At 34.1% G+C, this 27,728-nt stretch overlaps 3 protein-coding genes across 3 annotated transcripts; 1 reads left to right on the plus strand and 2 right to left on the minus strand.

Moving 5' to 3' along the window:
- Positions 1-1,640: 1,640 nt before the first annotated feature.
- Positions 1,641-4,083, minus strand: CCM_09372 (metalloreductase, putative; the record flags this gene model as incomplete). Its single annotated transcript, XM_006674506.1, has 3 exons — positions 1,641-3,336; positions 3,401-3,664; positions 3,947-4,083. 3 exons carry the CDS (start codon positions 4,081-4,083, stop codon positions 1,641-1,643), a joined length of 2,097 nt encoding a protein of 698 aa, XP_006674569.1.
- Positions 4,084-4,481: 398 nt separating this feature from the next.
- Positions 4,482-5,287, plus strand: CCM_09373 (expression library immunization antigen 1; the record flags this gene model as incomplete). The annotated part of the gene is made up of 2 exons (XM_006674507.1): positions 4,482-4,889; positions 5,012-5,287. The coding sequence occupies 2 exons, from the start codon at positions 4,482-4,484 to the stop codon at positions 5,285-5,287; spliced, it is 684 nt and encodes a 227-aa protein (XP_006674570.1).
- A 14,344-nt stretch (positions 5,288-19,631) lies between these two features.
- On the minus strand, positions 19,632-21,914 carry CCM_09374 (uncharacterized protein; the record flags this gene model as incomplete). The annotated part of the gene is made up of 1 exon (XM_006674508.1): positions 19,632-21,914. One exon carries the CDS (start codon positions 21,912-21,914, stop codon positions 19,632-19,634), a length of 2,283 nt encoding a protein of 760 aa, XP_006674571.1.
- Between the last annotated feature and the right edge of the window lie 5,814 nt (positions 21,915-27,728).

The following is a 27,728-nucleotide window of genomic DNA, read 5'->3' on the forward strand; positions in this document are numbered from 1 at the left end:
GGTTCTTTAGCTATTCGTACGGTGTCGGGCTGGTGCCCCTGATGGAAGGCCGAGCGATCGGCGCTTGCTCGCCCGCATACCACCTTTACCTTTACCTCGCGCAATCCTGTGATGACTTGGCAAGGATCATACACGCACGACTGTCTTAAACATCACTATGAATAGCCATGAATGGCGACATGTCTCCGGTGCCTGGACGCCTCAACTGCACGCCTACGCGCTGGTTGGCCGGATCCAAGACACCGACCGGCCCATGGCGAGGACCTCATTCCAACGATGGTGCTTGGATCCGTCTAGACTCGCCTGGTGCGAGACATGTCTCGCACCTCAAAAAACAGATAAGAAGGAGTCTCGCCGCCGTGTTCCTCACCTGCCAACAGAGAAAAAAAAGCCATCATCAAAAAACTGCCTCTCGTATCCAACCCCCGCGCATCGCAGCATGAAGTTGTCCGCCACTCTCGCCATGGTGTGCCTAGCCGGCACCACCAGCACCGCGCTCCCCGTCGACGGCAACGCGCCCTCGCGCACTTTCTGGGGCATGCCCATCATTGACCACACGCCGGTACGCCGCCGCAGCCCGACGATGCACATTGTCGACAAGGTGCCGGTGCCCGAGGCGCGCCGCGCCGTGGAGACGGAGCCGCAGACGGACAGCACCATTGCCAAGGCGTTCTGGGGCATGCCCATCATCGACCACACTCCCGTGCCGGGCACCCGTCGACGGGCGGCGGCGGACGACCCCTTCCCGATCGTCGATCACAAGCCCGTCCCGGACGACGGCAACTAAGGCTGTTTGGGATAGGAGGGGACAAGCGTGGCTGGGATGGACAGGGGCTGTTTGTTTTGAGACGATGGATGGGAAGAGACCACCCTGCGCTGTTAATTTTAGTGATGTTGGCTATGAATCAATTTGGCTGCTTCTCTCTCTTGTAACCATATATAGTCGCGGTGAAATTCTGGTGATTTTGACTGAAGGAATCGGGTTCGCTTTTCTCTCTTGTTACCACCATCGCACTAATAGCAAATTAATTTCATTACCAGAGTGTTTTCACAAACTACTTAGTAATATCGCCGCTAGACAAAAACACATGTAATGCAGTCATGATCCTGCCTTTGCCAGGCAGCAGCACACGTGACGGCCGGATGAGGTGCCACCTCCTGATTATCCCAGCTTACGAGCTGGTGGTTGAAGCACATTTGGATCATCTGGCAGGGCAGAATCAGACGTATCTAGAAAGTCGCTTTTGGAAGTATTAACTAGTTCTACGCTACTGGCCAGTAAGTGCTTGTTGGTGGAGCGAAGAACAGAAACTTGACAGGGTAAATCGGCTGCCTGGTCTCGTGGAACTTGGGTATTGTAATTGCATATAATTCTAAGGCTATTACGGCTTCCGCCTTTATAAACAAGTAATCTAACCTCTACCGTCTCACTTGCTTAGAGGTGCAATAAAGTAGTACTGTTGGCTCCTAAATGCGTAAATGGTATGACATGCACGAACCGTATCTCGTTACAATAATGTCGAGGGATAACCCCTGTGTAAAATGATGTGCCATGAAAGCCACATCCTGTTAAATGCATCCTCCTAAACCGAGGTATATGCCATGTGTAGAATAACATGCGATGGACAAACCACATCTCGCTAAAATGCATACTCCTCGACGTGGAGGTATATCCCCTGCGCGCCGGTCCCCTTGTGCACCGCGCGCTCGTCGCTCAGCGCGGCGACGCAGTTGCGCGTGCGGGCGACAATTTCCTTGCCGCCGCAGACGACAACGGCCGTCTCGCCCCAGGCGTCCTCGACGGGCTCCCTGATGAGGGCCTCAATGTCCGGCCGGGCGGCGTATTCCCTGACGACGTGCGTGGCCTGCTGCGAGTCACTGTCCGAGCGGCTGGCGCGGTCCGCCGACGTCCTGTGCACGGTGGCGCGCTTCTCGTCGGCCTCTATATCAGAGCTGTCGCGCGCGGCTCCCTGCAGCAGGCTGGTGGTCTTGTCGCGCGCGGCGGCGGCGGCGGTGTCGCCGGTAATGGCCAGGTGCAGGTGCATGTCGATGCCGTTGGCGTGCGCGGCCTGGGCAGCGTCCTTGGCGCGGGCCAGGTAGTACTGCGTCTCGGCGGCCGACTTTGCAATAACGGCCAGGTCGATGCGGCGCACGCACGTGTCCTGTCTGCTCTTGGCGGCGACGGCTTCGAGGATCGGCACGACGAAGCTGGCGCCGGTGGAGGCGCCGATGAGCACGAGCCGCTCGTAGGCGTCCCAGTTGGCCGGGGCGCCGTACGGGCCGGACACGAGGCCGGTGAGCTCGGCGTCGGGGTTCTCGGCGGCGTACTTGTGGACGCGCCGGGAGAAGCCGCCGTGGGCGCGGATAATGAGCTGGATGCTGTGGCAGCAGCATGTGCCCCGCAGCTTGTGCGCGCAGGCAATGGTGTACGGGTGGGCTTCGAGCGGCCCGAGGCGCGGGACCCAGAGGTAGATGTGCTGGCCGGGGGACCAGCGGAAGTGGACGTCCTTGATGGTGAGGACGGTGGTATGGTCGCCGACGGCGCGGGCGACGACGCGGTGGCCGATGCGGGTGCGGCGCTCGCAGGCGGACGCGGCGCGGCGCAGCTGCACGTTTTGCCAGAGCAGGTTGGCCCAGCGCGCGAGCCGGTCAACGGCGAGAAAGGCGACGGCCATCCAGAGAAAGTGGCGGGCGTTGGCGGGCACGTGGACGTGGACGAGCCAGAGCATGACGACGGCCGAGACGATGTGTTGTAACAGCCAGATCTCATAGGCCAGGCGGCGGACGGGGACGAAGCCGACGACGACGGACCAGAGCAGGACGGCCCAGGCGCCGAGGCCGTACTTGACCATGGGCATGATTTCGAGCTCGTACTGGACAAAGTCGGCGCGCACCCACTCGGTCCAGAAGTGGAAGCCGTGGACGGTGGCGGTGACGAACATGGTGCGGGCGACCCAGCGGTGCAGCCAGTTGATGCGCTCGTGGCTGGTGCCGACCAGGAAGCCGAGCGGGCTGTACTTCATGGCGAGCAGGTACAGCATGGGCAGCTGGCAGACGGTGACCCAGGCGTTGCGGAAGCCGATGCGCTCCCAGTACGTGGGATCGTTGGCGACGACGCGCCAGGACATGAAGTACACGATGACGGCCCAGTAGCAGAGCAGCGCGAGGATGCGGCCGAGCGGGAGGGGGGTTGCCCAGCGCACGGCGCGGCCGCGGAGCACGTACTGCGGGTGGCCCATCTCGCGGACGACGGCGGTGGCGGTGGCCCAGGCCTGGGAGAGGCGGCCGTCGGGACGGGTAGGATGCTGGATGGCGGGATTGCGACATGATGCGATTCTATGTATGCAAGTTAGGAGGCTGGTTGGCGTGGTGGTGAGGCGGGGGGGCGGCTAGACAATACCGGACGTGGGCGCTGTAGGCGTTGACGGCGCGTATGGCGGCGAGCAGACCGACGACGCCGGCGGTTATGTACCAGTAGTCGCGGGAAAAGGCGTGGTTGATGTCGGTGCCCATGCCTGGGTGGTCCATGTTCATGCCGCCCATCATGTCCATGATGGCGGTGGTGCGGCGGCGGTGCCGGCGGTGGTGAGCATGCGGGTTGTCGACTGTGCAACGGATGGCAAGAGGGAAGCCAAAGGGAACAAGATGAGGAGCATCAACGTGACTGAAGCGACGAGAGGACGAGCATATGCGAGGATCAAGTCAGGGCTGGTGGTATGCCGGTGTTCCGTGAGACAAGGCAAGACATGACGGAGCTGGGGAATTGGGGGGGGTGATAATGGATCGTCGGCGATTGGCCCAGAGCAGGCTGAAACTACTTGATCAATAAAACATGTATGAAAAAAGGCCGCATTCGAGCGCAGCGAGGCCAAGAAGAAAAGTATGTGGGTTTTGGGCGTCGGCAATAAAAGTCAAGAAGCATAAAAACTTGCTCAAACATTCTCACCACAAAAAAACTGTGGCTTGGACCGGGCCGTTGAGCGCTCTGGTTGGTTGGTCCGGAGCGGGCTGAAGCTGTGGCGCCACAATGCGGGCAAGCCAAGCCGGCAGAGACAGGCCGGAAAAGGTGCCAGTAGGCGTCATCTGAACTGCGTCTTGAAGATGGAATGAATAAAAGAGCAATATAGCAAGTATATGAGAGGAATTATTGCATTTTTAATATATTTATTTTGGGTTTCAAACGACAGAAAAAAGGAGACAAAAGGACAAAAGGTGCGTGCGCATCAATGTCATCCATCGCCGTCTGTGCCCGTTTGCACGTCGATTCCCATCACCAGCAGATCCGAAACCACGGGCTCGTTTCCCGACCACTCTGCATAGCTCCGCCAAGCTCAATAAAAGGCTGTCCTGTCCCCGTCTTCCACCGACCCCATTGTCCTATCAACTTCTCGCCCTTCTTGCTCCCCGTCACTCACTCACTTCACCACCGCCACCAACACCAAACAGCACCACCACCAACACCAAACAGCACCACCACCACAATGCGCTCCTCTACCCTCCCTCTGCTCGCCGCCCTCGCCGGCCTCACCACCGCCCACTTCCAGCTCAAGTACCCTCCCACCATTGGTTTCGAGGACGCAAAGGAAGACACGGCGCCCTGCGGCGGCTTCACCCCGGACCTCGCCGCCTCCTCCATCCCCGACTTCCACATTGGCGGCGACGCCGTCGCCGTCCGTCTCAGCCATCCCCAGAGCAAGTGGCTCTTCCGCGTCACCACCTCGGACAAACCCTCCTCTGACGGCACCGGCTGGGAGCAGATTTACCCCATTGTGCTCCAGAGCGGCCTGGGTGATTTTTGTCTCCCCCAATTGACCGTGCCGGCCAAGTACGAGGGCAAAAAGGGCGTCTTGTCCATTGTCTCGTCTGCTGTTGATGGTCTGTTGTATCAGGTACGTTTGTTGAACTCTCTCTCTTTTTTTTTTTGTCCTCGCTTCGCTCGACGTGGGCCCGCGAACCAAGCTATTGGCATCAAGACTCGAATGGAAACGCACCGTACTAACGGCATCCGTAGTGCTCGGTTGTCAACTTTGTCTCGGGCTCCCAGAAAGCCCCCAGCGTGTGCACCAACGCCACCATCACCGTCAACCTCAGCAGCGACACGGCCCTCTCCGCGCTCGTCAGCAGCAGCGGCAGCGGCAGCGGCGACAACGCCACCTCGACGACCGGCAGCGGCGGCGCCTCCTCCACCAGCGCCAGCGCCTCGGCCTCGCCCACAAAGAACGCGGCCGCCGCGGCGCAGGCGGGCTCTGGGCTCCTCGCCGCGCTCGGCGGACTCTTGCTGCTGTGAGAACGGATAGCGTGTGACGATAAATGTATGACAAAGTGTGTGTAAGTAAAGATGTTGTCTATTAGGCTTGCCCCGTAGGGCCTGTTTGGGGTAGAGGGGGATGGTTGGCTTGGAATACCGACGTTGCTAAGCATCATGGAAATTTCGTCGCTCATCATGATACCTGCCGAAACACTTTTGGCCTCCTTGAAAAATTCCAACGCAAATGGTGAATCTAAATAACTGCTATAATTGAGCTATGGTCTCGTTATACGCCGCAACAATGTCGTGGTAAAGTCGCGCTGGATCTCCAGCAGGCGTCCCCATCATCATCCTCTCGTCTCTGACTGGAGGGAAAAGAAGCTTCCTGATTCGTAGACATAGCGGCTTGTCTACGTATTACAATTGCACTTCAAGGACGCGACCAGCCTAGTTTACCTGAAGACGATGGGTTAGTGCTACCTGTCTACATTACTGCGCTGTCCTCAAAAGTTTTTCAGTAGTTTCGTCACGAAACACATAGCAAAGAGAACGATTTGTTGTTTTCAGAGCATTGGCTGTATCTCCCATCGATATCCATTCTCCACTCGCTGCAGAGAAGCTTTGGCACCACAGTTGTGCAAGGCATGTGCCGCAACAAGCCGTATCGCATCTCGCCCTTTGCCTCCTCTTTCCAGTGAGGGTGCGGAGAAACTATTGGAGCTCATTCGTGCGGCGTGTTTCGATTCGGGATACCAGGCAAGCATGAGGCACTCGCCATACCCTTCATAATCCTCGACATATGACTCGGCTATCCAATGCTAAAGGTCGTCATGTGAGTCATGCCACGTTGTGGTCTCGTATGTCTGGTTCGTATGTCCCGTGGCAATCGCTACCAGCGAAGCTCAGACTTCTGGCGGGTGCTTGACTGTCTGTTGGCGGTCGGGCAGCTGGTTTTCGTCCTTGCTCACAGGGTCGGTCTCAATCTTCGTGCCTCTCTGCGCCACCTATCAGAGCCAAAGGATTCTTCAATCAAGTCTTGGGCTTCCTGGAATTCCTGGATAGCGTCATTTCCTTCTAGTTGGCCGACTGGCGGCCAAGTTGGCTCCCACTAAACTTCGCATTCGACAGCACCGCTCGCCGCGCTCGCCGCCCGTCGTGCCCCTCCCAGGCGCAAGAAATTATGCGCCGCGCGCTGAAAACACATAAAAGAACGCTAGAAAGCTGGATTGATACTCGTCCTGTTTTGAAAATGGCCCGAAAGTCCTATTTCTTTTTAGTGTCTAGGCCTGGTTGTATTAATACTGTACCGGTGTATGCCAAGTAATACTGGTTCAGGCTGAAAATGAGATCTAGCTACCTAGTAGTTGTTGGGGCTTACCCTTCAGGGGTACGCTGCACCAGCCGATTGCCAGTTCCGATCGAGCAGGTTTGCAATGTATGCATCTATTTGTCGGATACGAGCATACTAATTATTATAAATAGGACACTAGCCACGGCCTTATTTAGAAAGATTATAGTACCGTTATATAGCGCCTCTATTTAATTAAAATCATAACCCCTCTAAAGTAATATAATACTTTTTACTTAGTAAATAAATTATTAGACTATTAAAGCTTAATATTTTAGTTGTTACGGGCTGGGCTCTGGCCCAGTGCCTTCTATAGTGGCCGGCATAGAAGAGAACCCTTATAGGTGCAACTAGACAATAATCGTGCCAGTATTGTTGTTACGAATCCTTTTACCTTCCATAATTAAGTAGGTAAGAGGATTAGGGCTTACGCCCCTAATAGCTATAAGGCTAGTTACCCCTAAAGCCCCTCTAAGGCTAGTCTATTATATATAATAATACTACCTAGGGTTATAGGTTTAAACTATAGTATATATAGTTATATAAAAGGGGCTAGTATATATATTTTAGCCTAGGCTTATAAGTAGTAGCTTATTTAAGGAATTAGTAGCCTATTTATTAGTATACTAAAGAGAGAAGATATATTATAAGCTAGGCTTAATAATAGGCAGCTCTAAAGCTAGAAGAACAATCTCCTATTACCTAGTATATTTAGCACTTACCTATACTATATAACTAGATAAAAGTTATATAATATAATAACTTTACCTCTTACCTTATATATACCCTATTAGTCTTAATAGGTTATAAGCCTAATAGTACTTATATTATAAAAGCTATTAATAAAATAAAGGAAAGTATTAATTTCTTACTAAATTTACCTACTATCTATATAAGCTAATATTTACTATAAAACTTAAGAAATTTATAACTTTTTATATATAGGAAAAGGAAAGACCCTAAACTCTAGCTAATCTAGAGTATATCTAATAAGTCTATCTACTATAAAAATTCTATATAAAGAAAAAGAAATTCTACTATTATACTTTACTTAATAATTTATATATAGACTCTATATACTTATTTTATATATATTATAATATAAATTTACTTAATATAGTTATAGCTTTTAAATAGATATATTTATTAAATTACTTACTATAATCTATAGTCCTAAATATACCTACTAGATTACTTACTATAATCTATAGTCTTAACTATTATAAAAGGTATATAGTAACTACTTACTTAGTAAGAAGAATTCCTTATTATTTACTTAAATACTTCTTACCTTTAAATAAATATAAAGTATTTAATTTAAAAAGAAAGACTATATACTTAGCTTATTATCCTCTTTATTATCTTAAAGTTCTACTTTCTTAGTAAATAGTACTATTAGTAACTTAACTCCTATATATAAGCTAAGATCTTCTTATAGCCTTATTACCTACTCTATTATCTAATATTATATCTTTAATACTAAAGAAGGTATTAAATATCTTAAAGCTTAAATTTAAAAGTAATTAGGTTAAATAAAAGTTAAAAATAATTAATATACTAAGACTTAATAATCTTAGTAGATTATTATTAGAAGGCTAAGGAAATAGCTTTATCTTAACTAAGGCTTATAATAATAAAACTATAAAAGATCTTATTTAAAAATAAATATAAGACTAGGTTTATACTATTACTTTTATTAATATAAACCTTAAAGAATATACTTATAGCCTTATTAAAAATAAGGTTATAGTATTAAATATAATTATAGCCTTTAAGAAGTACTTTAAACTAAAAGGTATTACTATTTTCTAAACTATAACTAACTATTTCTTAATATTAACCTTTACTTAATATAGATCTATTAAGAAACTTACTATAATACTTATTAATACTTAAGCTAAGTAGTAATCTCTTAATAAAGACTTTAAAGTCCTTAAGGCTTTAATAGTATATCTTTTTATTAATAGTCTTAATAAAGAGTTTAACTCCTATACTATTAAGATAACCCTTTATTTTATTCTAAAATAGACTAATAATACTATTATAACTCTTATAACTATACTTATATAGGTAGTTATAATTATAATTAACCTTATTAAGCTTAAATAATAAAATAATAAAAAGTCTAAATAATAAACTACTTTAATTATTATAATAACTACTAGAGGGTATCTTTTTTATAGTATAATAAAACCTAATACTATTAAGTACTTCTATTCCTTTTATAAGCTTTTAGGTTATTTTAATAAGTAATATTAAAAGCTATACTCTAAACTCTATCTAATAAACCTACCCTCTTTATTTTAATAAAATAAAAAGTATTAATACCTAACTAAAAAATATAATAGTAAGTATAAATATAAAAAGGTTAACTTTAAATAGTATATAAGTCCTTTTATAAACTTTAAGCTAGCCTAACTTACTTTTACTATTTCTTAAAGCCTATAATACTTTAGTTAACTTAAGGTAGATAGTACTTTTATAGGTATTAAACCTAGATAAAATTTTAATCTTTTTATATTATTATATTAAAAACTAATACTACTTAACTTTAATATATTTAGTTATATCTTAGGCTATAAAGAACTTATAAAAGACCTATCCCCTTACTTAAGCTTTAGTATTTAAGGTCTTATTAGTATTATTTTAAAACCTACTACTTATAAAATAGTTATTATTATTATAAAGAGCCCTAGGATTACCTTAGAATTATATAATAGTATTCTATAGGAAAGTACCCTAATAAGCCTATTCTCTATTAGCTACCTAGTAGCTAAAGATATTATAGTAGTTTTTAATAAAGAAAGAGTAATTATAATAAAGAATTAAGGGGTTATTCTTACTACCTAATAGACTACTAAAGTCTATATAATTAACTATATTACTTTAAGTATTAGTATATTAGCCTATATAATAGATAACTTAAAGTATAAGCTATAGTATAATTAACTTAAATATCTAAGGGAATAGAATATTATTAAACTTATCTTTATCTTTATTAATATAAAGCCTATTAGTTAGTATAAATATTATATTAGCTATCTTATAAGGAGATAAAAAGAAAACCCCTATATTTATCTATTCTAGAAAGGAATATATCCTCTTAAGAGCCTTTATACTAATATTATTAGTACCTTACCTACCTTCTAGAAGAAAGATTAATACTAGGTTATTATTATTAATAATTATACTAGAATATATTAGCTATTCCCTATTAAAAAGAAATCTTAGCTACCTAATATAATACTAAATTTCCTAAAGATATAGGAATATTTAGAATATAAATATTACTTTATCTAGCTAGATTAAAGAGGGGAGAATATTATAACCTAGTTTAAGAACTCTTATATTTCCTTAAATATATACCTATAGTATTTTACTATTAATTAGTATTAATAGAATAGTATTATTAAGATTAGGAATAGGATACTATAAGATAAGCTTTTTTTTACTATATATTAATTAAAAGTACTAATTAAATTCTAACTAGTTATAATATAGGCCTATACTACTCTTTAATAGTATACCTTTATAATAAAGAATAATAAACTAATAACTCCCTATAAACTATAGTTTAAAAATAAACCTAACCTTAGTTATTTATAAATTATAAGTAGTTATAGGTAATAAAAGACCTCTTATTATATTCTAAGAATAGTTTCTAAAACTATTCTATATATCCTAATTAAATATAAAAGCTAAACTAACTATATTATCTTAAATACTAATAGACCTAATAGACTAGTAGTTACTAATAATATTATCTTTTAAGAATAGCCTAACTAGTTATTTAAAGATTTTAAATATAACCTTCTTTAGTAAAATAACCCTACCTTAAGCTATAAAAGTAAAACTATATACTACTCTTTAGGTTAATAGGTAATTAGTAGAAGATAAAAGTATATAGAAATTACTCTAATTACTTATAACTTACCTACTAGTAAAAGCTTTATAATAAAGTACTATAATATACCTACTATCTTAACTATAGGGCCTAAGTAAATAATACCCTTTATATTCTCTATATTAATAGTACTAAAAATTACTAATAAAGATAATAATATCTATAACCTAGCTAATAATAATAACTTTATTAGCTATCTATATATACTAAATAATAATAAATTTAAATTAATATTATTAGATATTTAATTAACCTTATATCCTATCTCTACTATTAGTATTAATAAGATACTATCTAACCTCTTTAAAATACCTTTATCCCTAGCTCTAAGTAGTACTATTAAGTAAGAAGAAAGACCTATAATATAGATTAAAATTCTAATTAAATTAGTCTTAATATCCTAAAACTACTAATATATACTTTACTTTAATCTTAATAATATAATAAACCTTACTATATTTAATAACCTTATTTATAATAAAGAACCTATAATATATAAGTAGGCTATCCTCTATTTTAACTTATAAAAGTAAAAAGGCTTAATAATAAATAAATATAACTCTTTAGTAAAGAACTATATTATAATTATAGTTAATAGACCTAAAAATAAGACTATTCTTTTAAGTAAGTAGGTATATAAACTTAAAAGAGGTACTAATAATAAAGTTATTTACTAGAAATCCTAATATATAGTAAAAGGTTTTAATTAATATAAAGGACTTAATTACTATAAAATATTTATAAGTATACTAAAAATTTTAATACTATACCTACTATTAGTAATTATAACTACTTTAAACCTTAAGGTTAAATAAATAGATATTAAGACTATCTTTTTTTATAGTCTTATAAATACTAAAGTCTATATTAAAATACCTAAAGGATATTAAGAAGAATACCTTAGGAAAATATAGAAGCTACTAAAGTCCCTATATAGGCTAAAGTAAGCCTTATAGATCTAGTATATAACCCTTTATAAAATACTTTAAAGTCTTAGCTTTAAGCCTATATAGCTTAATTATTCCCTATTTATCTATAAAGATAGCCTAATTATTATAATTTATATTAATAATCTTCTTATTATTAGTAAAAATAAGGTTACTATTATAAAGATTAAGAAAGCCTTATTAAATACCTATAAGATAATAAATATAAGCCTTATTAGCTACTATCTTAGTATTAATATCTACTAAGACTAATATATAAGAACCCTTATACTCTCTTAAAGTAGATATATTAAAGCCTTTTTAAAAGAAGCTAGCCTTTTTAACTATAAACCTTATAACCTACTAATAAGTCTTACTACTAAAAGTATTAAGTAATAGCTAACTATTAAGAATAGCTAGTATACTAAGACCTATAAAGGCCTAATTTATCTTTTTAACTACTTTAAGCCTAATATCTACTTTATTATTAGCTATTATTATAGATTTATAGCTACCTTACTAGTAGAATATATTACTAGCCTAAAATAGCTTTTATAATATATTAAAAGTACTACTAACTATAAACTTATTTTTATAGAACTTAATAAAGAACCTTAAGTCTACTATAATACTAATTATACTAGCTACTAATAAATATATAAATCTATTAATAGCTTTATTATTACCTTAAAAAGTAATATTATATCCTAGTATTTAAAGCTATAGAATATTATTATATATTTAACTACTAAAGTAGAGTATATCTCTTAATATAATATAGCCTAGAAAGCTATCTAGATTTAGTAGCTTTATTATATTATTATAAAAACCTTTAAGGAAAAGCCTACCTATACTAAAACTACTATCTAAGCTAATAACTCTAATACTATTACCTAAGCTTCTAGTATTTAAGAATACCTTTATATAAAATATATAAATATTTAATACTACTAGTTATATAATAAGAATATACTATATTAGTTAAGTTTTAGTTAAATTCTAAGTATTAAAAATACTACTAATATTATAATTAAGCTACTATTAAAGCTAGCCTTTTATAAGTATAGGTATTACTTAGGACTATATTAAGTACCTTCTAAGCTATAATTTTCTAGGGGTCTATTTTAAAAGTATTATACTCTTAAGGCTTTTAATCTTTAAGGTATTACCTACTAAAGCTATTTTATAAGTATTATAGTTAATTAGTTCTATACCTCTAAGGTATTACCCTTTATAGGCATTATAGTAGGCTTTTTATTAATATTATTAGTATTAGCCTTTAAGGTATTACTTACTAAAAGCTAGCTAGCTCTTTATTAATACCTTTATTAGTATTAGCCTTTAAGGTATTACCTACTAAAGGCTAGCTAGCTCTCTATTAATACTTCTATTAGTATTAGCCTCTAGGGTATTACCTACTAAAGGCTAGCTAGCTTTTTATTAATACCTTTATTAGTATTAGCCTTTAAGGTATTACTCTTTAAAGGCTAGTAAGCTTTTTATTTACTACTATTTCCTTATTTTTAGGACTATTATAGGCTAACTAGTACTAAGCCTTTAAGGTATTACCTTTTAAAGGTATTATAGTAAGCCTTTTATAGCTATAAGTTATAAGGCTTTATAGGTCTTATAGCTACTAAGGCTTCTTTATAGCCTACTACTATTTTATTACTTTTAGGACTATTATAAGCTAACTAGTATTAAGCCTTTAAGGTATTACCCTCTAAAGGTATTATAGTAAGCCTTTTATAGCTATAAGTTATAAAGCTTTATAGGTCTTATAGCTATTAAGGCTCCTTTATAGTTATAATCTTATAGAAGCCTAAGCCTTTATAAATTTACTACTATTTTATTACTCTTAAGACTATTATAGTTAATTAGTATACTTAGTATTAATATAATACTAGTATAGTATACTTAGTATTAGTATAGTACTAGTATAGTATTAGTATAGTATACTTAATACTAGTATAGTATTACTATAATATACTTAGTATTAGTATAGTACTTAGTATACTTTAGCTAGTAGTCCCTTATATATCCTATAGCCTTTAAGATAAGGTGCCTTTACTAAATATAGTTTATAATATAACTTTTATTTTCTATAAAATTTATTTATATAGGTTTTTAAGTTAAATTACCTTATAAGTAAAAAGTAGAAAATATAGTAGTTATAAAGCCCCCTATATAGTAGTAAGCCCCCCTATATAGTAATAAGCTATCTTATACTTAATATAACTATAAGCTACTTTATACTTAGTATAACTATAAGCTACTTTATACTTAGAAGAAAAAGGTAACTTAAGTATACTAATAGGTACTATTATACCTATTAGTAAGTAGGAGAATTAGGCTACTATTATAGTATATTATAGTAGCTATAGTAGTTACTACTTTTCTTTATAGTTATTATTTTATTCCTTATAGTTATTTCTAGTTATTTTTCTTAGTTAATATAGATTAAGTAGAAGTAATAATAGGCAGCTTTAAAGCTAGAAGAATAATCTCCTATTACCTAGTATATCTAGTACTTACCTATACTATATAACTAGATAGAAGTTATATAATATAATAACTTTACCTCTTACCTTATATATACCCTATTAGTCTTAATAAGGCTCTAGCCTAATACCTTTTATAGTAGTTAGTATAGAAAAGAACCTTTATAGGTATAACTAGATAATAATTATATTAATATTATTATTATAAATCCTTTTACTTTTTATAGTTAAATAAGTAAGAGGATTAAGGCTTATACTCTTAATAGCTATAAGGCTAGTTATTTTTAAAACCCTTTTAAGGTTAGTTTATTATATATAATAATACTATTTAAGGTTATAGGTCTAAACTATAGTATATATAGTTATATAAAAAGGGTTAGTATATATATTTTAACTTAAGCTTATAAGTAGTAGCTTATTTAGGGGATTAATAGCTTATTTATTAATATACTAAGAAAAGAAAGTATATTATAAGCTAGGCTTTAGCTTAGTACCTTTTATAATAGCTAGTATAGAAAAGAACCTTTATAGGTATAACTAGATAATAATTATATTAATATTATTATTATAAATCCTTTTACCTTTTATAGTTAAGTAGGTAAGAAGATTAAGGCTTATACCCCTAATAGCTATAAGGCTAATTACCCCTAAAGCCCTTCTAGGGTTAGTCTATTATATATATAATAAACTAGCCCTATAAAGGCTTTAGTAGTAACTAGCATTATAGTTATTAATAGCCTTATAGTTATAACCCTCTTAATTATAAGGCTAAAAGGATTTATAATAATAATACTAATATAATTATTATCTAGTTATATTTATAAAGGTTCTTTTCTATACTAGCTATTATAAAAGGTATTAAGCTAAAGCTTAGCTTATAATATACTTTCTCTTTTTAGTATATTAATAAATAGGCTACTAATCCCCTAGATAAGCTACTACTTATAAGCCTAGGCTAAAATATATATATTAACCCTTTTTATATAATTATATATACTATAATTTAAACCTATAACCTTAAGTAGTATTATTATATATAATAAACTAGCCTTATAAGGGCTTTAATAGTAACTAGTACTATAGCTATTAGTAGCCTTATAGCTATAACCCTTTTAACTATAAGGCTAAAAGGATTTATAATAATAATACTAGTATAATTATTATCTAGTTATACCTATAGGGGTTCTCTTCTATACTAGCTATTATAGAAGGCGCTAGGGTAGAGCCTAGCCTATAATATTAGTCTAATAAAAGTAAAGAGTAAATCTTTTTTAAAAAATATTAAATATAAATATAAATAACTACTATAGAAGTAGCTAGAATATTAAGTTCTCTTACTACCTTAAAAATAGGCTATTATATAATACTAAGATAACCTACTTATAAGTTACTATTCTCCCTTTTCTTTCTATATATATACTTTAGTTAGTATCTAACCTATTTATTATAGGGCTTTCCTTAGTAGACTATCCTAAAGTTACTACTATTCCTTCTATATTAATACTATAGCTATGGTTTTCTAGTGTCCTAGTGTCTAGGAGTAGGGGTATTACGGTAAGGCGTATAAGCTGTATATATAGGGTCCCCTACTATATAGCAGGATAGCCTAAGTATAGTAGGGCCTCTATAGGTAATAGGCATATTATTATAGATATAGTAGGGGTAGTACTAGCTTTTTATTTTAGCTAGGGTATAAGACCTTATCTATAATATTAAAAAAGCTTACTATAGTATTTACTACCTAGTAGCCTAATTTCTCTTTTAAAAGAAGGTAGTAATACCCCTTTTCTTTTATAGTTATTAGGATATATTCTATATAATATATTACTATTAACTATACTAATATTATTCTAGTACCTTATACTACTATCCTTACTCTTACTCTTCCTAGTACTATTAAACTAGATATACCTTATATATACTTACTATCTATTTTACTAGTAGCTATTACTACTATTACTACTAGCTATGCCTTATAAATACTATAGTAGATCTTACTATCTATTCTACTATAGCACTCTTAGTTACTTTACTAGTACTATTATATAAGTATAATAGCTAATAAAATATATAGCTTATTAGATTAGGCTATTCTTTAATATATATACTAGTTACTAAGATATAGGTATAATTATACTTACTATAAAGGTCTATTAGGTAAATACTTATAAGGAGGATAGCTATAGTATCTTTTTATATATAGTAAAGTTAGAGTTTAAGGTCTATATATCTTAAAGCTATATAGTATATATTCTTTATCTTAAGGTAAAGATACTTTTATAGAATACTTTTACTATTTCTAATAGGATATATATTATTACTTTTATATTCTTTAAGCTAGTTAATAATATATTTACTATAGCTAGTATTTTCTTATAAGATTAATATATATTTAATCTAATAAATACCTATCCTATTTTTTACTAGTTAACTATTAAAGGCTAGGTCCTATTTAACTAAACTTATACCTTTTATATAGTTATATAGCTTTAGTTTAAAAAGACTTTTACCTTTATCTCTTTTATAAAGAAGGTTACCTATAGGCTACTAGTAGCTAAGGGTAGTATACCTTATAATAGTCTATATTAGTATAGTAAAGAAGCTAAATAGTGTTTTAACTATATCTTTTTTATAGTTTTCTATATACCTTTATTTTCTTTTAAGTAGTAGCTCTATTCTTTCTACTTAGGTATAGATACCTATAAGAATACTATATAGGGGGTTAAGATAGCTATTAAAATAGAATTAGGTAATAAGAAAACCTTTTATTTTTAATATTATATACCTAGGCCTAGTACTAAGATTAAGCATCTAGGTACTACTACCTTTAAGGTATTTATAACTATTATAGTAGAGAATATCTTAAAGGAGGATAAGGAGAATATTAAGCCTACTTAGTACTATATTTTACCTATACTTAAAGTTTAGAATATTATAGTATCTTTATTCTAGTAAGTAGACCCCTAGTCTAGTTAAAAACTAATATTATTATTTATTTTATCTAGCTTTAATTAATTTAGCTATAGCTAATCTATATTATCCTTTTATACCCCCTTTATATATAATAATACCTATAGGTTTATAAATATATAGTTATTATTTATCTACTTATAGTTAATACCTATATAGTTATAAAGGTCCTTTTTAAATAGGTATATATAAGGCTTACCTTAAATAGTAAAGTTAATTTTCTTTATATACTTATTTATTATAAAGAAGTTATTTTAATACCTAAGTATCTACTTATAGTACTTCTATATATTCTTCTTTAAGAAAAGGATATTATTAATAATAATATAGTCTTTATTACTATTAAATAGTAATATATTCTAATAACTACTTATATAATAGTAAATACTAAGCTAATAAGCCTATATAGTCTTATAAAGCTATATCTTACTAAAGATATAAAGGGACTTAGAATATACTAAGTATAAAGATATATAGAGATTTTCTATAAGCTAACTCTTAATCTTATTAAGTAGGACCTAGGCTCTACCTATTAAAATAGGTAGTATTGTGAAGGAGTCGGGCTCGAGCCTACTCTGGGCTAGGCTTGGCCTAAGGCCACCACAGGCGCGCCCCTAGCGCGCCCCCTTTATATACTAGAGTAGATAGATAGACTAGCTTTTCCTCCTCTCTTACTCTATAAGAGAGTTAATACTATTATAACACCTATCTACAAATACCCTAGGGCTAGTCCTTAACAAGTATATATACTAGTATAGGTAGCTAGAATAGATTATCTATATATACTTAGATATTCCTATAGTAGAGAATTAGATTATATAATACCTTACTACTAAGATATAAGAAGAAGCTAGATCTATCCTTAAGAGTTACTATATCTTTCTATATTATAGACTTAGCCTCTTACTAAAGGGCCTTAGGCTCTTATATATTACTATTAATATACTTTATAGTATATTTATTAAGATATTACTATATAGTAATATAACTCTTTATTTTTTAAATATTAAGGTAATATTAACTAATATTAAAGAACTTAATATTCTTAATATTATACTTTTAAGGCTACTTACTAATTATATAGAAGTATAGTATCTTATTCTTATACTCTTTTTATACTATATAAAAGTACTTAAAGCTAAAGGATTTAATACTATTAAGGAAGTCCTATATAGGTAGAAAGTACTTAGGGTATATAAGGAATACTAACTTTACTACTAGCTAAAACTAATATCCTATAGACTTTATAGGTATTAATAGTATATTATTATTATTATTATTAGAAGTGCCTAAGATTACTAGGCTTAGTGCCTTTTTAAAGATATTCTCTAGTAGTTAAGGTTAATAGTCTTATAACTAGTTATATAATAATATTATATAAGGAGTTATTACTTAGGATAGCTAGTCTAGCTATATAAAGGAAATATTATTAAATATCTATATAGAATCTATAGTGGTTATTATAAAGAGAGAATAAAAGGATATAATAGGATACTTTAAAATTAGTATCCTAGCTATCTTATATATATTGACTATTACTACCAGTATAACTTACTAATCCTGTTAGGCTGCTAGGTAGTGGACACTATAGCAAGCTTTTTTAATATTACTTCTAATAGTATAAGGTAGGTATTTATTATACTAATCCTATACTTATTTATTAGTACCTTTATATACTTAATACCTTTTATCTTATTATATACTAGCTTATAATAAAGGTAGCTTAGTAAGACTAAGGCTAAGATAGTATAGAAGCTTTAAAAGGTAAATATCTTAAGATTATTATAGAATCTATTTTCTAGATAATATATAAACTTAACCTATTTAAAGGGTATAGTATTTTTATTAAGTTATATAATATATATATTTATATATAGGCTAAGTATATACTTTATTCTATATAGAAAGTATAGTTAGGTTAGGAAGATACCTATATCCTTAATAACTATAATATCTAGAATAAATAGGATCTTTTCTTTACCTATCTTAAGTTTCTTTTTAACTAGAAGTATAATCTTATTATAAAGCTACTAGCTTATTACCTATAGGGCTATAGCTAACTAGGCTAATAGCTATAGCTTAAGCCTCTTAATATAGATATTAGTATCCTTAGGCTTCCTCTTATTAAAGTAGTTCTATAGGTAAATACACTACTATATAAACCTTCTATTAAAGATAGGCTTATATTACTACTAGTATATTAGGAGCTCTAGGAGGATAGCGTTATGAATTTCCTATAGTAGGCTTAGTAGCGGTAATACTAGTATAGCCTTTACTAAGGCTATTTTTTCTAAATAGTATTTCTTTTTTACTAAGATTAATAATATTTTTAAGAGAAAGGGGCCTTTTAGAAGGTTAAAAATCTTATAAGCTAGCTAAATAAATACCTAGTAAGTTAACTAAGTATACGCTTTACTAGAAGCTTATACTCTAGGTAGAATATATAAAGTAACTATTTATTATTTATAACTTTATCTAATATAAGGCTAATTTCTTTATTATCCTTACTTTTTATAATTTCTTAGTAAGTTATATTAGTTATATTACTATTTTATATAATTATAGTAATACTTTATAGTTATAAGCTTATAAGGTTTTAATTAAATTTTTAGAATAGAAACATATAAACTTTGTAAGGTAGGATATCTTAATATACTATAGTCTATTACCTTAAAAAGCTATAAAAAGCTATAAAAAGCAATACTCTATGCCTAACTTTGGATAGCTATACTACCTAAGTCTGACTATCAATCAAGCGACGCCTCTGGCTGTGTCTAGAACCACCTCCAGTTTGTTTCCTCTTCGTCCCTTTTGTTGTAAGTAGTAGTTTGTTTTGCGGTTTAGGCCGCAGGGTAGCCCGGTCAAAGTCAATGATCATAACCTGCTGTCGTTCCGCGTTCCATAACTGGTTGGGAGCCCGCTCGTCACAATGATCAACGCCCTCCGCCCAGACCGCCTGCAACGAGCACTGCGCCTCCCTCGCAAGGCCCGGCAACTCTGCTTTCAATACCATCTCCCCACCCCAAGACATCAGCATTATATCAAAGACTCGGATGCCGCCAGCAATAAGGTGTCCCCACTCTAGCTCCACAAGCCCTAGGTGCACAGGCACAACATAGCCCTGGAGCCTGTCGAGCCTAGCGTAGATGGTACCCTCGTGCTCCAAGTCATACGGACGGCCTGACAATGCCCCTTTGCCTACTAGCGTGTAGCCATAAGGCTCCAGCTCCAGCTTAAAGAGCACCCCGACCGACCCCCTCTTGCCCGACCGGTCCAATGCGTCGCATTTATGATACGGATTCTGGCGTAGCTGCTGACTTATTAGGTGGGTGAAGGCTTTAGCGTCGATGGGATGCCGGCTGTATCCTTCTCGAGTTCGGTGTAGTTGCACATTTGGGCAGTTATTATCGAGATCCATGCTTCGCTTGAGGCCGAGCAAGCACGCCTGAGTACAGTACTGCCTGCTAGGTACCGAGAAGGATATCTCAGTACTCTCGCCCTTTGAGCTGCTGCTTGACGGGCCATCCTTACGCTTATTGTTGGTCTCCACTGTTGGTTGATGCCGAGTTGGCCCCCTATCCGGTCCGTTGTCTTCGTCTTCGTCGTCGCCCTCTGTGGTTAAGTCGGTGGCTTTGCAGGACGACCTGGACCGAGTTTTTCGAGGGGTCGGGCTCACACTAGGTGTGTAGCGGGAACCTGTTTCCTGTGACGAGTCGCTTGACGAATCGGTCTTCTCTACCTCCACAACACAGGCCGCATCTTCGTACGGCTCCGGCCACGGCTTCAATGTGGCTGAGGCTCTCTGCGACGCCGCTTCGAGCGAGGCTCCCCGAAGAGCCTCCGACCGCAGGCTCAACAAGAAAAAGCTGGCCAATTGAGCGACCGCCGTGTGCATCAGCGTATCGTCGGTCAAGGCCCCGTCAGGTACCGCCCCCACGTCTTCTTCGGGCAAGCAAGTATGGCAATATAGCGTCTGCAGATCGGCTCTGTCAACATGCAGTAACAGCAAAGACTTGCCGGCGGCCACGTAGCCGTAGGCAACCTCGTATCGGACCATGTAGTCGAAGACTTGTGTTAATGCCATGGCAATGGCCTCTTCCATTTTCTCATTTTCCCGTGCTTCATCTGTGCTGACCTTGTCGCTGCAGATTCGCTGAATAACCTCCATGAAAAATGTCTCCTTTGCTACGGCAGCTTTGACCGACTCCGGCGAGATCTTGTGTGCAGCTTTGTATTCAAAGGCGAAAGCATGACTCTCGTCTCCGTCTGGATGTGTGCGGATGCCCCATCCGTCAGGCCTCGTTGGGGGTGACTTGACTTTTTCCTCGGATGCCATCCGCTCGCTCGGTTCAATTCGTCGCCGTCGCCGTCGCCCCTGGCTATCCTCAACAAATTCCTGTGCTATGGCGGACGGGCCTTGATGTATTGCTGCCATCATATCGCGGCGGTTACTGCTAAAGCGTATCTGCGAACACTGGTATTCTGTGCGTAGGTCCATATCGTCCCATACGGGCCGCAGGATTTCCCAGACATGATCTTCCACAGCATTCTTCTCAAAATTGTCGACGTCGTTTTCGCTGCTTGCCCGCTTTCGAAAGACAGACCACCCCAGATCTATGGTTGTGGATTCTTGGTGAAAGAGGCGCCTGCCATTACATGCTGACTGAATCACCTTAAAGTGCCGTTGTAAATGTGTATTCTCGAATTCGTGCCAACGACATAGCCGCTTTGGGTAGTATTTCCCTTCCACGCTGGTGTTTCCGGTTGTACACCGGGATAGATTGGCGAGGTTGAGCTTCTGATAGAGGTGGAAGTGGCAGTTGTATAGGTATTCCTCGAGCGTGGTCTTCTGGTTCTTGCCTCGCTCTTGTGCTGCCTCACGCCGTGCTTGTGCTGCCTCACGCTGTGCTTGTGCTGCCTCACGCTGTGCTTGTGCTGCCTCACGCCGTGCTTGTGCTGTCTCACGCCGTAGTTGTGCTATCTCCTGTTGAAGTCTTTCGGTCTCGTTTTCGGACATTGCGTACGATAAATCCTAAACACGCTGAAGGGAGGTAAATTGTGTTGGTGGAACAGTTTGCAGTGGTTGTTCTGGAGGCGGCTGGCCGCCCTAACATGATAAATGCACGTGCCCTCCAATGTGGGGCTAAACATGTGGAGCATCGTTATGGTTACATAAGACGGCAGCGCAGCTAACACAGCTCACAGAGGGATAACAGAAAGCGAAGATAACAGGGAAATCAGCCTTGCATTAGGTAGAGCTATGAGAGACGAATGGTTACTTTATATATGCCAATTGATGCCGAATTCGTGGCCTAAGACCGCTTCTTTTGGCGTTACTAGACGACGCCATGTCTCAGAATACGAGAGGTTGTCGACGATAAGCGTAGATGAGATAAGCCCTCTTATCGGGGCAGTGCTCTGTGCGATAAAACATATTATGACACTTATAGGGCAAGATGGAGCACCAGCACTTGTGTGAGTGCCCACCACTTTTGCTAGACATGGTAAATATGTGACAGGATAGTGCATGTATATTGAAATAGCAATATAGCTATAATAGAGTAGTATAGCCCTGGCTGTTGCGAGATAGCCTGGCTGTTGCGAGATAGCCTGGCTGTTGAGAGATAGCCTGGCTGTTGCGAGAAAGCCTGGCTGTTGCGAGATAGCCTGGCTGTTGCCCTGGCTATTACGAGATAGCCTGGCTGTTGCGAGATAGCCTGGCTGTTGAGAGATAGCCTGGCTGTTACGAGAAAGCCTGGCTGTTGCGAGATAGCCTGGCTGTTACGAGAAAGCCTGGCTGTTATGAGATGGCCTATGTTGGAATCAAGGTGTATTCGAATAATAACAAAAGCAATAATAACATTAATTTAGTTCCTAATAATTAATTATTACTAACTCTAATATAAACACTACCTTCCTTAATAGCTAGGATTAATAGGTCTATAGCTCTTAAAAGTAGGTCTTCTACCTACTTACTAGCTAATAAGAGGCTAGCTTTAAATTACCTACTTATATAGAGTTAATACTTATATACTCTTTTTTTATAGCTTTATAAATAGGCCTAATTTACTTATAAATATATTAAAAACTATTTCTTTTAATATTATTAATACTAAAGCTTTATTTTTCTATTCTAGGTCCTTTTTAGCTAATTAGAGCCCTCCTTTCCCTTTATATATATACTTTCTTATTAATAAATTCCTTAATACCTTAATCTCTTAATAATTTACTACTTTTAACTTATTTTTATTCTTATATTCTACTTATTTCTTTATTTATATATTTAATTTATTTAATTAAATAAGGCTTTATATTATTTAATTTAATAATATCTTTATTATAATATTAATTAGATTATTATTATTATTAATCTATTATAACTTATAAACTTCTTTTTTTTTATATAATTAATAAAGAGTTATTATATTAATTATTAGCTATTTCTTTTTAGTTATTCTAAGCTTAATAAGGTATTTATATAGTAATAAAGAGTTAATATAAATAATTATTAAGATTTTTAGAATATTTAATTTCTTTATAATTATATTAATTATTAAATTAATAGTATATTTTATATTTATTTTTATAACTATATTATATAATTCTAATACTAAAGCTAATTTTATTACTCTTTTTAACTTTATAAAGATTTAAGTAATAATATTCTTTTTAAATATAAATTTATTATTATTAATTTATTCTTTATTATTAATTATAATAATATAACCTATTTAAAAGCTTAAATCTTTATTATTAATAAATAATCTATTAATAAAAATAAATATTTTTATTTTTTAAGGTTTATTAAAAATATTAAATACCTTTTTCTTAATTATTTATTTATTATTAAATTTTTATTCTTAGCTTTTTAAAGTCTTTCTTTTTAAGTTATTACTATTAAGTAGCTATAGAAAGGTTAAATACTACTTTTAGCTAGTAAATATTAGTAATATATACTTCTTAGACTCTTTACTAGGTATACTCTTTCTTAGTTAAGAGTATTTTTAGTTTCTTCTTTTATTTATATTAGCTTATAATAATTATACTATCTTTCTTAAAGTCTAGATAGTAGCTATTAAAGAATAATAGATTTTTTATTATTAAATTATTTTCTAACTTTATAATAATATTTACTTTTTATATTTCTTTATTTTCTTTTTTAATAAAGCCTTTATTACTTAGAATAAGTATATTATTTATTAAAAGGCTTATAATTTTAAATTCCCTTTTATTTAAAATAAAGAAGTATAGATTAAATATTAAAATAGTTATACTTAGCTATTTAAGAAGATACTTTAAGTATATTATATACTAGTAATTACTTACTTTTAAGATACTATAAAAAGGCTTTAGAACTATTATAATTATAGCTTATAGATATTAATACTATAGTTATTTTAATAACCTTATTAGAATTATTCTATTTAGTATTATTTTTAATTAAGTATATATCTAGGTAATATCTTTAGATTAGATTTACTTTTTAATACCTTTTATTTTATTATATTTTTTACCTCTTTCTTTAATAATTAAGAAAGTAATAATAATAATAGTTTTTTAGCTTAATTATTAAATTATAAGTAATACTATTAAAATTAAGGTTTTATCTTAATTATTAAAGCTATAAATTACTATTCTAGACTTTTTATACTTCTTCTTTATTTCTTTACTTTTAACTTTATTAATAAGCTTTAAATTAAAGATTTATATATCTTTATAAACCTTAAGGTTAAATTCTATAAATTTAAATATACTAGTAGCTATTAAGCTCTTAATTTCTACCTTATTTAACTATTTAAATAATATTCTAGGTATTATAATAATTTTAACTTTATATAATTTAATTACTAGCTTATAATTACTTTTTTTTTTATAAAAAGATATTATTATAGCTAATAGAATATATATAAAGTAAAAAGTAAAGTTATTATATTATATATCTTCTATCTAGTTATATAGTATAGATAAGTACTAAATATACTAGGTAATAAGAGATTATTCTTTTAGCTTTTAAGCTATTTATTATTACTTTTATTTAATCTATATTAACTAGGAAAAATAATTAAAAAAATAAATAATAGAATAAAATAATAATTATAAGGAAAAGTAGTAATTACTATAGCTATTATAATATACTATAATAGTAGCCTAATTTTCTTACTTACTAATAAGTATAATAGTACTTATTAATATACCTTATTAAGATTACTATTCTAAGTAAGTAATAGTTATAAGATTATAAGTATAAAGTATTTATAAAAGTACTTTATAAAAATAGTTATATAATAATAATTCTTAATTAACTAATAAAATAAACTATAAAAAAGAAAGATTATAATTAAATATATAAATAAATAATACTTTAAGTATTATTAAAAAATTATAAAAATAAAAAAATAAATAATAATTATATATATTAATAATTAATAACTTATAAATAATTACTTTATTTATTTATAAATAATAATAATATTTTTATAATAATTTAGTTTTATTAATTTAATTACTTATTATAATAATTTTTATAATATTTTATATTAAAATTATAAATATTAAGACTTTTTTATATATTATTATATAATATAATTATTATATATATATATTATATAATATAATTAAATATTATATATAATTATATATAATATAATTTTATTTATTATATATTTTTATATATAATATATTTTATTAAATATTTATTATATTTAATAAATTATATTTATTATAATATTTATTAATATAATATTAATAGTTTTTTTTTTAATTAAATTATATAGTTTTTAAGTCTTTTTATAATTTTTATAATATAATTAATTTAATTTTAAATATATAATATTAACTAATTATTATTAATTAATTTTTATAATACTTTATTTAAAATAGTTTTTATTAATATATTTATAAAGTTATTATTATTATTAATTTAATAAATCTTAATAATAATAATAATTCTTATATACTAATTAAGCTAAATAACCTATCTAATACCTCTACTAATTATAGGGTAAGGAAAAACTAAAGTACCTAGGGGAAAACCTTATCTATATTTATAAGATCCTTTATAGTCTTATTCTAGAGTATATAAGGGTCTAGTAAGACCCTTCTTAATACTATATACTAGGTTTTTATCTATATCTTAGCCTATATCTAGCCTATACTACTCTAGCTAGCTAAGTATATTAATTACCTCCCCTCTTTTTAGGTTTTTATCTATATTAAGGGGGCTATATTTAATCCTATATATCTCTAGACTAGTTAAGCTTATTATCCTCTTATCCTCTTAACCTTTTAGTTCCTCCCCCTCCCCTCTATTTTTATCTATATTAAAGGGAGCTATATCTAGCCCTATAAGTCTCTAGGCTAGTTAAGCTTAACTACTACTATAGCCTCCTAGCTTCTATAATACCCTTACCTCCCCTCTCCCTTAAGAGTCTCTAGCTCCTATCCTTATCTACTATCTTCTTTTACCCTTAATACCCTATACTTTATCTATATAGGTTTAAGGTATACCCTATAAAGGATATTATAGTAGTACTCCTAAGGTTACCTTTAATTCTTATTATTATTAACCTATACTATATAATAAGATTTAATAAATAAATAAATATATTTTCTTTATAACTATTAGCTTTTAATAGGGGCTAAGTAGTAATTTTAACTATACTCTATTTAAATACTTATAGTTATTATTATTTTTTACTAGTTAGTATATAGCTAATAAGTTATTATTTTAATTCTATTTATAGCTAGTAAGACTTTATATAAATAAGTAATTTAGAGCCTTACTAGCTACTAGCTAGTAGCTAGTAAGGGATAAAAGGCGCCCTTCCTCTTCCTCTTCCTTTTTCTCTTTTTTCTTCTTTATTATTAATATTATCTTCTTTATCTTTATTAGTATATCTTCCTCCTCTTCCTCTTCTACCTCTTCCTTCCTTTCTATATCCCCTTCTTTTATACTTATAGCCTTTCCTTACTAAATCCTACTATTCCCTATTAACTAATTCTATATAGCTACTCTATAATATCTTATCTATTAACTCCTATTCCTATACTTAACTAAAAGAAGGCTTTTAGTCCCCTTATTAATCCTTCTAGTTCCTTAGCTATTAGTATTATAGCTTCTATTTACTTCTATATATACTCTCCTTTACTCCTTAAGCTCTTTATACCTATTAATATACTTTACCTAATAGTTAAGAACTTATAGGGTATTATATCTCCCTCTATATTAAAGCTTCTATATAAGTCTAGGTATATAATTCTAAGATACCCTATAGGGAGTATCCTTAATTAGATTTACCTTACTATAGCTTATTAGTCTATTACCTAATTTTCTTAGTCTATTCTAAGTAGCCTAATTACTCCTATAAGTCCTTATTAGCCTTTACCTTACTCTTTACTCTTACTCCTCTCCTTTTTACTCCTTATTAACCTCTTATCCTTTCTCTAGTTTCCTTATAACTTTTAATATTATATTATTACCTTTAAGGTTCTCTCTTTTTCTCTTATTAGTCTTATAAAAACTATAAAAACTATATTACCTACTTTATCCCCTTTAATCTAAAAACCTAAAGAAAAGAAGAGAAAAGTAGATAAAAGTCTAAAAAAGAAGCTAGTAAAGAGAATATATTACCTTACTCCTATAAATATTAGTCCTATATAGGTTCCCTATATAAATTATTTACCCTTTATAGATAAAAGATAGTTAGTTTACTATAAGCTAAAAGGTAGGTCTTTTTACTTTATTTTCCTATTTAAAAGCTAACTAGTATAGCTTTAAACTTAAACTCTTATCCTTAGTATATAAAAAAAAAGCTCTCCTATTTTTATATCT

Source organism: Cordyceps militaris (genome assembly GCF_000225605.1).
Source record: "Cordyceps militaris CM01 unplaced genomic scaffold CCM_S00009, whole genome shotgun sequence".
NCBI lineage: Eukaryota > Fungi > Ascomycota > Sordariomycetes > Hypocreales > Cordycipitaceae > Cordyceps > Cordyceps militaris.